The following is a 12684-nucleotide window of genomic DNA, read 5'->3' as shown; positions in this document are numbered from 1 at the left end:
TTAAAGAAAGTCTTTCTAATCTGAAATATGTTCCTTCCCAACTCTGTGCTTGGATCTGCATGGTGTTCAAAAAACAGAACTAGATCACCTTGATTAATTCTATTTTGCCTTGTGAAAATCTGCTGTATGATTGATTGTATAAACAGAAAGAAGAAAAATAAATCACTTTCATTTGTATTGAGTGGAAAAAGATTTGCTGGAAAGGGAGAACTACAGGTCAGACTTAGGCTGGCTCCATGTCAATCATACCCAGACACTGAATGGCCTTTTTGCAGATGGTGAACAAGATGCTTATGTGTGGATAACAAACAGAAATCTCCTTCTCATGCATGTGCATGAGTGCATGCATGTGTGTGTGTTAATCCTGACTTGACTGAATTACAGATCAGACTAATTGAAGAAAGTTCATTTAAAAAGAGAGTTTTCATTTTATTTTTATTGTAGTGAGCAGTATTTTTAATTTTCTTGCAAGGCACCCAAGAATAATTACCTTTGTGAACCAAAAATATACAAAACTGTACAGAATAAATAGTTCATAGAAATCTAGCTATACTTTCTTGTAAAATAAAGCTACATTGTCCCACTCTTGAGGCAACTTAAACCACTTACCCTTAGATGTGCCTTTTGCTACTAATTTATGGCAACTATCAGTTTACATTAATAAAAATTTTTAAAAACAATGTTTCCTATTTGTTTTTTACCTGTGAATTATTACTTGCCACAAGAAACATATTTCTATCATGGTCATTCAAATTTACAAAGGATTAATGCTATGAAAGAAACCAAACTTAATTTATCCACTAATCATATTTACATTTGAGTATCAGTAGCATTTAAAAAATATCCCAAGAACAAGAATCAATCTTTGAGCACAAATGACATACCTTAGTTCACAGCAGCATTGACAATAAGATTGTCCACACAAAATGTGCAGAAAAACCAAAAAAGTTTGCTTATTCATCCACCTGAACTATTAATGACTCTTATTTTTAAATTCAGAAAGCATAGCAGTGACATTTTTCTAACCCTCAAATGTTCAGTTTGGGGCCTATATAATTCAACCTTCTATTTTTTCCTTACTATTACTAGTCATAATTTTAATGTTCCAGTTGCTTTTGCCTTTATTGCAAGAAAATTAGGTGTATGTGACAATGTACTTTTTTTGTGGTATATACTGATTATATAAACAATATATTCCTTACATATAACTACATATACAGGTATAACTTAAATGACAAAACCCAATTCTATTTCATCCACTGGTAAAGTAATTCAAGAAAATAAGGGTTGCTTAAATATTCAACCCTTTTAGATGTGCAACAGGACTTTTCTGAAACACTTTTAAGTATATGGAGAAATATTACTATAATCCTTGGATGATTTACAGCAAGGATTTATTTTATTAGGGGCAGGCAAAATTGCCTGAAGACAATGCAATGGCTTCTCCCAATGATCCCTGAGTTTCTTTTTCTTCTTTTTTTCCCAAAGGATTACTGCTGTGCTTTAGTTCTGATTGATGACACACTCATGTAAGGCACTTATTTACAAGGATTGGACTTAAGACAGAATCACAGCATTTCTGCAAAAGCCCTCGATCTCTCCATCTATGTTTGCTGCTCCAGGACTTCTAAGTAGTCAGGTTCAGCATGTAAGTTAGCTTTAAGCTCAAAATACTCATTTTTAGTCTGTTCCACTAATACCTTCCTTGGCCTTGAGTACATTAAAGTCTCCATTAACTTTAACTCTTCGTGGGCTCCAGGATAATGTACCTCCATATCAGGCTGGAGTTGAGCAATGTTCTTCCGTAGGTATTCTGTGATTCCCAGCTGCTGAAGTTCTCTTTCTTTCTCTAAAATATTCCTGTATAATGAACTGGCATCCTGAAAGGATAAAAATTCAGTTGATTGGTCTGTGGTTTTATATTTCATATTTGACCCTGTGAGTGGTGAATGATTTTCCCGTTCTAAAAGACTTCTTTGGAGATGTTTTGCCTCACTTCCATCTTTCTCGTTCTTTTCTTCTTCCTCTTCCAAATGCTTTGGGCCAAAGGATGGACTTCTATAGACATGAACCATGGGACTCACCATGTGCTGCTCATAGAGTGATGCTGTGGGTCTTCCAGTAGTGTGGTGAGTTGTTTTATGGCCATACATACTGTATTGAAGATGGACTGGACTGTTGTCTCTCATCTGCTCATTTGCTTGTTTCTTTTTGTATCTTCTCCTGCGGTGGAGAACAAGAACCACTATCCCTGCAGCACAGAACACAATGGTTATGAACACAATCAGCAGCCCTAGTATTAGAACAGATAGTGGTACAGCATCAGTAAGTGATCTTAAAATAGTATCGGCCGTAGTTGTGGTTGTAGGAGTACTGACAATTATGTAACTAGTTTGAGTTGGCAGGGATGGGTTATTGACTAAACCTGGGCAAAGGAGTTCACTAGTTAGTGCTTTCAATTCCTTTTTGTCCAGGTGCTCTGGAGACGTGCAGAGGATGTCATCTGTTACCGTGTTCTTACTCAGTTTTTGTAGCCATTGTTGCAATCCAACCAAGTCACAGGAGCAATCCCAGGGATTGTCCTCAAGGTCTATCTGAGTCAATAAATCAAGGTCATCCAAGATATTACTTACAGGGAGATGGGTAAACTGGTTTGTTTTAAGGTTTATCCTTGTTAGGGAAACCCCAGAAAAAATATGTGGTGGTAAAACTTGTAGGAGGTTATTATTTAAATAGAGGACTTTAAGTTTAGGCATTGGGTTAAAGGTTCCTGGTAATATTTCCTTAACTGCATTGTATTCAAGATACAAGTGCTCAAGATTGTGGAGACCAAGGAACATGCCCCTACTTAATTTGGTCAGATGGTTACCATTTAGATAGAGTTTTTGCAATCTTGTTAGATTCATAAATGATCCTTCCTCAAGAACCTCAATACGATTGTTTCCCAAGTGAAGCATTTCCAAAGTGAAGTATTCCACTAGATCAGACTTCACTAATGTATGGATAATATTCCCTGCTAGAACAAGCTTTCTAGGATTTTGTGGAGGAGGTTTTAGATCTGATAAGCTTTCAATATTGCGCTCTTGACAGTGCACTAGAAGTCCTGATGGGGATAGTACTTTGCAGTTACAGGGAATAGGACAGTAGGGTCCTGGAAGTTGAGTGAATGGCTTTGTAATATAGGGTATTAAAACTGGTGCTTTGGTGCCTGGTTTCAAAAGGGATGTGGTCTTGGTTGATATGCGACTATCACTTATTGAAGACGTTACTGCCAGATGTAATGATCCTGACGGATCCTCGTGTTCTTCATACACTGGCGGAGTGGGGCAAATTGATTCCTTTTTCAGTCTGCTTAGTATACTTCCTTTGAAAAATGGAGGGCTGTTGCAGACAATATCACCAATTACAGACTGCGGAGGCATGTTTTCCAACCAAATTTTTAGCTCTAATAAGTCACAATTACAGGCCCACTTATTGTCCTCCAACTGGAGATCCAATATCCGGCCGATGTGTTCTAAAAAACCAACATAAGGCAATGTTTGCAACTGATTTCCACGAAGATCTAGATGGGTTAAAGGAACGAACCGAAATATGTTTGGAGGAAGACTCTCAATAGCGTTGTCATTTAAAATTAACACTTTAAGTCTGTTGAGCTTGCTAAAGGCACTTGGTTCAATCACTGTAATGAAATTGTTATCTGCTTGTAGGAATTCCAGGTTTTCCAGTCCATGGAAGGTATCCTCTTTAAGAATTTCTAAAGAATTGTGATTGATATGAAGTTGCTTAAGAAGGCCAAGGCCATTAAATGCACCAGTCTCAATATCTGCAATATTGTTAAATCCAAGGTGTATTGAGATAGCGTTGGTAAGCCCAGAAAAGTCATTTGTGCGAAGCATTGTCAAGCCATTATTTAATAAACTTAGGTGGAAAGGTCGTGATGGTGGCACACTTATTTGGGATAACTTCTTGATACCTTTTTCTTCACAATTTATTAGCATTGTACCATCTTTTTCCTCACAATTGCAAAGAGAACCACAAGAACCTCTGGCTGAGGACATTGGAGATTGGGACTGTGAAGAAATACAGGCAAGGAGATATGAATATAAGAGATGAATCCACAGCTTCATGTTGTCATGTGATGAAATTTGATTCTGTAAAACAAAATGCAACAGCAATGTACTTTAGCAGGCAGATGCAGGGAGGAGATGAACCTGGTGATTACAAAATAATAAGGTTTCCTCTAAAAAGAAAAAAAAATGTAGTAATTACTCAGAAAATATGAATACTTTGCTACATTTACCTTTCTTCTTATCTTTTTCTCATACTATGACAAGCATGTTTTGGTTCACTTTTAACTTGCACTATGATAAAAATGTAAAATTTTTACAATTCAAATTCTCCTTTAAATTCAAGGAGAATTTAAAATATTATATCATCGGGGGTGTTCACATTTGCCAAATAAACTTCATTTTATAGATGAGAGAGGTGCTGCTTAATTGGACCGTTGGTACCTTGATATGATGCAAAAGTGTATATTTGCAAAGACCCTGATTCTTTCTTTTTTTTTTTTTTACCATAAAGTTGATGACTCAAAGGCTGAAGGATTACAGTATAAGACAAATATGTGATATTAGCCAGAAACAGAGAAAATGGTAGGGAATGCAAAATGTTAGGAAAAGTTAGAAAAAAATGTATGTAGGTATCTAAGTGTGCACATATGCATACATAATGCTTTTCCTCTATTTATTTGTATTTTTGAACTGGATGTCACAATATAACATCCAATAATTGTGTCTGTGTTTTAACCTGCTTTGATTTTGGCTCAATACTTATTAATTTTGTTATCTATTTAAAAACCTTGAAGAAAATAAGTCTCTGACCATGAAAGAAAGTAGAGCACTATAAAAAGAATTTCGTTTTAACTATGCTGTCTAGGGCAGTTTGTATAAGCTCGATAGTATTAGATATATATATGGTTAAGAGTGCGTGTTAAAATTTCACCTTTGTCACACTCTCTACTGAATTTCTAAAGGTAGGGTATTTCCTGCTGCTTTTAAATTCTGTTATGAATAAGGTTAATATCATAAACCTAAAGAAGAAAAACCGAGCTTTAAAACACATTTCTAGCTATTATGAAAGCATAAACAATGCCTCACATAAACTTCTAGCAAATGACTTTCTAACAAGGTCTTGAAACTGGCTTTAGGGCACGGAATGTCATCACGTAATTAAGCAGTGGATCTCCTTTATTATAAGGCTTAAAGTCACAATGAACTCTAAAACAAACTGCACTATTACTAAAACATCTGAGGGTAACTCTAATTTGGTAAATGAAAAATGACAGTTCAGGATAACAACATCACATACTCCAGCCCCTTAAAAATTTAAGACATGTACCTGAAATAGCAATTCTTTAAAAAGATTCTAATTCTGAGATGACAGCAGTGACAAGATAAATACATATAACTCTAATGTATTTAATTGCATTTCTTTTCTTTAGTGTATCTTAAATTTATATAAATTAAAATGAAAGGTAAATAAACACCATATCTCAAAACTCTTCAACTTTTCCAAATGGTATCTGCTTTTATTTTTTTAATGGAATGTGAACAATAACTTTGAATCTACCTAAAATTCACAATCAGATAGATGCAACAGATCAGACAGAACATTCCCAAACCCAATCAATAATCCAGAAAAAAAAATTCATCCCATGAAAATACATTGTTTTATTGAAAACATATATAGTATGAAGTTTCTGAATGGTAAAAGGCAGCTGAAGAAATAAAACAGTATAGTGCCTTTCTATATAAAGGAAAAGTTAGCAGACTAAATTTTTCCCTGGGGAAATTGATTTTTAAACAGCTCTGAGTCTATGTTTAGAATCCAACAGCTTGTAGTTGGAGTCCTCAACTTGTGGATTAGCTTCCACAAACACTAAAAGTACTTCTTCATAGATTCAAAGAAAGAATATGATTCATTTCACCAGACACAGCATCTTGAGAAAATAGTAAATAACTTCCAGATGACAATCTCTAGTGACTGTTTTAATCTTATATTCATCTTATGTTCTGCAAAATGTCCTAGGGAACAATTTCGAATCTTTTCAGAGATGCACACAAATTTGAAGACGGGTTCCGTACTGATAACACCTGATCCAATGTGAAAGAGGTCAAAAATATCTCCATTTACATATTTTCAGAAAATATGTATTTTCAAGCCAGGAAATAATAAAAGTAGCATACAAAATACCAAGAATCATTTAATACTCTGCTTATATTTTAAAATTCATCAGTGGTGTTTGGAAGTGGTCGTTCCTTCAGAAAGCACACATATTTAGTTTCCAATAACAAACTGCGTGCTATGCAAGAAATAGTGGCATCTTATTTTATTTGTTCTTCTGTAGAGCCAGCTGTGTGTTGCTCAGAGAAAACAGGCATCTGCTACAGCTTTAGTTGTGCCAATGAGTAAGAGTGACACTGGATCGCTTTTAATCCAAAGTTATTTTCTTAAAAGGGCAAACATACAAATTCAATCACTTTAAGATAATGCAAAGAGAGGTATCAAGACAGAAAAGCCTGGAAATATTCCTCTTACCGGTAAAGCAGAGACCCTTCCTGACGTTATCCGTAATGCACAGCTGGACAAGATGTTCAAAGTAAATTCAGTTTCTTTATTAAAAAAGAAAACACCGACCACCACGTGCTTTCTTCTCAAATATCACTTTTTGGCAGGTCCCGTTGCTTCATTAAGTTAAACAGCTCTGCTCAAAGACTAAATGCTGAGCAGTTTATTGAAAATATTTCAGGCAGAGTGCATACTAGATCATCCTGAAGCAGTTGCCTTTTCTCCCCAATTAAAATTCACGGCATACTTCACAGCTATGCTGACTTTTTTTGCATATAGTTAACCATTTGCAAGCTGCCGAGTGCAGTAAATAAACAAGATGTTTCACAGAGCTGGGATGGATCACTCTTGCTTTCTTAAGTTGTAGATCCAAGCTGCAGCAGTGTTCTCTTTCCTCCCTTTCTAGTCTTTCTTGTTAGCTCAGTTTGTTGTTAGTCAGATTGCCAAGGGCTGGGAGGTAGGCGTAAATAAAGAGACTTCTTGGCTTTTGACTCAGCCCTTAAGCCCTTCCCCAGCAGAGCGCTTTACTCAGCCGGGGTCATTTAACAAGAGACAGCTCCACCTTGGGACCGCTCAACTCCTCCTCTTTAAGCAAATGGCCTTTCCACTCCCTTTTAATACCAAAGAAAGTGCAAGTAAATTTTGATGGAAACGATTATGCACCGTTTTAAATGCTGTGTAATTTTTTTGTGTGTTGGATAGAAGCTAAATAATGAGTTATGTTAAATTCTCAGCCAGGACAGGACTGTTCCCGTTTGCACATGGAGTAGTTGCTTCAGGTTTTGTTTTCTTTGTGTTTTAGGGGTATTTGTGGTTGAAATGGTGTGCTAGTTTTTTTTTTTTTAAATCTTAACGTGAGCTACTTTCCTGCCACATCTGCCTTTTCGTATGCACCCTTTAAATTTCTTTTAAAGCCTCACTTCTTCGGAGACCCCAAGTCCTATACTTCATAATTTCTTTCCCTACAGCTAATGTTCAGTAATGAGACCAGAAATGAGGTTCTTTTGCAGGGAAGATAATATTTATTTGGAATGGCAATATGATTACTTTAAAATATATCCAAGAATCTTTATTACAGATGGTTTCGTTAATCGAACACTGCTTAACACTCTCAAAAATCTGAAATGATGTCTCTTCAGGTGAAATGAAACAAGTTTGAGTGAGTATGTATAAATTACAATATCATGATTTTTATGGTACTAGCTGAGAGAGCATTTTTTCTCCCTAAAAAGTTTCTGTGTAAAAAGCTACTTGTTTCTTCAACTCTCAAAAGTTTCTGAATCATCACTTACAAAACTCTCAACTGTCAGGTTCCTTCTTTCTTCCCCAAAATGCCTGTGTTTTAAAAATCATTCCTCTTTACCTGCATTCTAAGTACCTGAACTTTTTCACATCCAAAATGAATATACTAGATGCTATTATTTATTCATTTTGAAATAGTCTATGTTTAGAAACACCCTTGACCAGAGGTTCTAGAGGCTACCTGTGTAATATTAGGTGTCATTTCAGGGAAAAAAAAAATCTACTTTTTTTTTTTTAAGATTTTATTTATTTATTTAAGAGAGCGAGAATGAGAGAGAGTACATGAGAGGGGGGAGGGTCAGAGGGAGAAGCAGGCTCCTCGCTGAGCAGGGAGCCCGATGCGGGACTCGATCCTGGGACTCGATCCTGGGACTCCAGGATCATGACCTGAGCCGAAGGCAGTTGCTTAACCAACTGAGCCACCCAGGCGCCCCCCAAAAAGCTACTTTTAAAAAAGAGGTTTTATGTAGGTTAAATCATCAAAATGGGACAATATCAGATTGGATTATTATTTAATGATTGTCTGCAGTTATCCACTCAAATTCATAAAGTTTTCATATCCTTAGCATGGAATAGTTGCTTTAAAAGATATGGGTTTTGAATATTCTCACATTCCTTTATATTATATTCTTCCACTCATTAATTTCCTCACTCTTTTTAATGACACTGTGTGTTTTAAGATGAAATAGAGATGATACAGATAAGGGGGCGGGGAAAGATTAGAAAGGTAAGGAATGAGAGACTAAAGGAAATAAGAGAAAATCAAGGTAAAGAATTAATCTCAGGCATAATTTGCTGCTAGCTGACAGCCAGGTTGCATTAACTTAAATCAATCTAATGATTTAGATAGGTGGTGACAAATCTGACTTAGAATCAATAGGAAAACAAGGAAGTAGAATGGCTTCCCTTCCAGCACTGTACACATAATTCTCCAAATGTGTTCCTTTTGGCTTTGGAAGTAAGGCCACAGGAGAAATGTTCTGGAAGTCTGTGGAGGAAGAGTGGTTCAAACAGACATATGGACAAAGAGACCTAAATTCCCTATAGGTTTCTTTCATTTCCTCCAATTTGAGTATGTGTCTATTTTATCCATAATATGCACCTTGCACATATTCCAAGTTATTTATGTTGAATCCCTTGCCTATAGATGACAAGTTGTCCTCATGCATAAATTACTGGTTAATTCAATGGAAAGGAAGAAAAGTAACGAATGTGGCTTTTTTATAATTATTATTCTTTACTTTTTCTCTGGGTTTTGGGTGGGAACACAAAGAATGACTAGGTAAAGAATTGTTTGAGAAGCATTCTGTAACTTTTAACCTAGTTCAAAGGAGTGGTATTGATAAGGAATTACTCAGCATTATCTTAAATTCAATAGTAAAATATATAACAGTACACTCAAAATGATTATGGCTAAATCCACTCTTCTCTATATTTTGTTAACTGTAATTCCTCAGTTATTTCACTAAGTCAATAATTCTGCCATTCCTTCCAAAATGCTTATGGCAGAACATGTTATTGATTGTCGAACAACATTTAACAACATTTTTAAATTTCCAATTGTTACATGGAAAAATATTTTCCAGTGTAGCTTTCCCCAGATTCTGATAATGAATTCATTAAGTGATCCTAATAAATACTAGATTTTATTAATCTTTCATCATAATTTACCCCCAGTGACTCCATATTGGAAAGTGTTAAAAAGTCAGCAATTATTTTAATCACATACTCTACCTTGTGTCTTATTGTGACTTCTAACTTTTTCAAATATGCATCTTCAAGGGCAAATATGAAAGTATTCTAATTACAATGAAGAATACCAAGCAGTCAGAAGAAATAAACCTACCTCTGTTAGTCATCTTATTTACTTATTTATTTTTAAGATTTTATTTATTTATTTGACAGAGAGAGACACAGCGGAAGAGGGAACACAAGCAGGGGGAGTGGCAGAGGGAGAAGCAGGCTTCCCGCTGAGCAGGGAGCCCGATGCGGGGCTCGATCCCAGGACCCTGGGATCATGACCTGAGCGGAAGGCAGACGCTTAACGACTGAGCCACCCCGGGGGGCCCCTCTGTTAGTCATTTTAGAGCAGCAGTGCACACAGTGCACAGTTAGGATACCAGGACTCAGGAGAATGTCTTCTCTGTGGATGTGGAGGGCAGGAAGGGGTCCGGGGTGGGGAATCATTTTGCATATCTAATGGTGACAAAGACCAGATGAAGAATGCTCTACGAAATTTGTTGGACTGATGATGTATGTGGGGTAAATGGGATGAAAAGACCAACATTAAGCACTGGAAATAGGAAAGAAAAAAATTATAACAATGAAAGAGATTGATTTGTGCTGTATAGGACAAGTTCTACATCAGAGCATCTGTCCACCTTTTTCACTACCACATTTAAGTAGTAAAATGAAAACATATGTCTGATTGATTTTAACACAAGAATCTGGAAGGCTTGAAGAGAGGTCTTTGCACCATCTGTGGTGTAGACTGAGGCATATTTACATATTCTGAAGGTAGAAACTAGAACCCTTAGTGACCCTTTATGAATTATAATACTGTAGATGGATTTTACATATTTATCAATGATTTCTTTCTTTTAAGAAATATTTAAACACAGAAATAATCCTAAATTAGTGTCACTTTGAAAGTATGTATGTAATTATTAAAAAATACTCAAAACAAACTCTTGGGAAATAACATTCCTATGAGCTCTGTACTATCAGGGAATTACATTGAAACTAATGAAAATGCTATTAAAATTCAATATTACAGATATTTGCAAAAAACATCTAAATTTACAGAAATGTAGATAACTTGTGCACTAGTTTTACAAACATTAACAAAGGCATGTTTCCTGTTTCTTATTTCAAACCAAAAGTTTTCTTTAAAATTGTATATACTTTTGAAAATGTGTATTCCCCAGTGTAGCTTTCCCCAAATTCTGATAATAAATTCATTGAGTGATCATAATAAATACTAGATTTTATTAATGGGGAAAGGAAAGGAAGGGAAGACTCTAAAGGAAATTCAATAGAAATAAGAAAAGTTAAGTCCACTAACAATCCCAGAGATTAAATCCAACTCAAATATTTCTTATTTTGTATTCCTATCCTGTTCATTGTATACAAAAGTAATAGCTCTTATAAAATTTTACAAAATCTTTAAAGCTATTAATGGGGTAAAGTCTACTTAAAATATATAATTGGACTTATTTACATAAATTCTATTCATAGAAGATAACAATCAAAGAATGTTGTCTTTTATCTTTCATGATGCTACGCTATACAGTAACCTTTGAAAGAGAATTAGGGTTCTCTTTCATGTTTCACTGGAAGAGAAGCCAGAAACACTTACCACCATTACTATTTTTTGCTTCTGTTAAAGTCAGAGCATAATGATTATGGATACCTTATCTTCTGACAATAACATGCAATTTAACAAAAGGAACATGGCCTTTGTATAAAGAAGAATAGAAAATTTCTCACCTTTTAGCAATAACATCTCTGTACATGAGAAGGACATTTGCATATATTCATCATGAATAATGGCTTCACTGAGGGATGCAAAATTATTTTAAATTTTTTAATCTCATAATTGTGACATTTAACCAGTTTTCCAGATACGTAAGCTTTATTTAATTCAATGCATTATTTCAGTAAGACAAATATCATAACAATGAATATCTGTATATATTATGCTTTAAGATCATCTATATGGAGATGATCTCCACAGAGTGGAATGCAAGTAAAATTTTACCGACCTAAGATTGATTAGTTGACATTAAGTACCAAAATCTAAGTACCAAACTTCACAGTGAAAAGTCTATGTGTCTTAGAGGGAGTTCACACGATAGACATAATATTTTATAAGTCACACATAAATGGGTGTTTAGGAAACTTGCCTTTTGCATTGAATCTTTAATAAAAAGTTTAATTTGTTATTTAAACCTTAAGTTTCCTTCATGCTCAATTTGATCTGACAGCAAAGTTATAAAACTAATAATGGAATTGCCTTATTCTAAGAGAGCTTTTACAATTATACTTCCTGTTTTAATTTGAAATCTGTTGACACAAAGGAACTCTCTGATACCATTATTTAACCTGGCACATCCTAAACAAAACAAAACAAAAACTTTCTTCTGGAAGCTTGGATTATAAGCTCTCTGTCTTCATATAAAGTGTATTTGTGATTTCATAAAATTATCTACTTCAAATGGATAACTAAGAAGACTTTTAAAAAATTATTTAAAAAACCCCAAAAATGTTGATGAATGCTTTACAATGAATAATGAGCAGTATGCAAGAGAACAGGGTCCAGTGTAATATTGGTAGACTGTAAGATACTTTGATTGTAAAGACTCCCCTAGGGGACGTTATTATCTACTTCCTACTTTTTCTATAATACTATAGAGTGAGTTGCATATAGGAAACACTCAAATGAGTAGTTACTCAAGTTGAATTGTTTCTTTGTATGTTCTCACAATCTTCTAATCTTAGGACACTTACTTGTTCCTAGGAATGTATATATATTATTTTTTTAAATTTTTGCCCATATAACAAAAACTTAATGCTAAATATCAAGATTGAAAATTTTTAAAAAATTGATCCTCTGGATCTTTCCAAATATTGTTTGGCAGTTATTATAACATAATCTGTGTGACTAGACCACTTTGTTAACAGATGATTAACGATAATGCTAGGTAAATAACCCTGAATCAAATAAGCATGATAGAGGATCAGCTTGGTGGTTCA

General features: G+C 34.8%; 1 protein-coding gene across 1 annotated transcript; it reads right to left on the bottom strand.

The window, feature by feature from the left end:
- Nucleotides 1–418: 418 nt before the first annotated feature.
- Nucleotides 419–7200, bottom strand: SLITRK6 (SLIT and NTRK like family member 6). Its single transcript, XM_021696052.1, has 2 exons — nt 6598–7200; nt 419–4151 (listed from the first exon to the last, which is right to left on the bottom strand). The coding sequence occupies exon 2, from the start codon at nt 4125–4127 to the stop codon at nt 1605–1607; it is 2523 nt and encodes an 840-aa protein (XP_021551727.1). The 5' UTR covers nt 4128–4151; nt 6598–7200; the 3' UTR covers nt 419–1604.
- Between the last annotated feature and the right edge of the window lie 5484 nt (nt 7201–12684).

Source organism: Neomonachus schauinslandi, chromosome 3 (assembly GCF_002201575.2).
Source record: "Neomonachus schauinslandi chromosome 3, ASM220157v2, whole genome shotgun sequence".
In the NCBI taxonomy this organism is placed as follows: domain Eukaryota; kingdom Metazoa; phylum Chordata; class Mammalia; order Carnivora; family Phocidae; genus Neomonachus; species Neomonachus schauinslandi.
This window is presented reverse-complemented; position numbering and strand designations above follow the sequence as displayed.

Excerpts from the sequence above, each read along its gene's own strand:
- SLITRK6 (XM_021696052.1), bottom strand. The coding sequence starts at position 4,127 with ATGAAGCTGTGGATTCATCTCTTATATTCATATCTCCTTGCCTGTATT.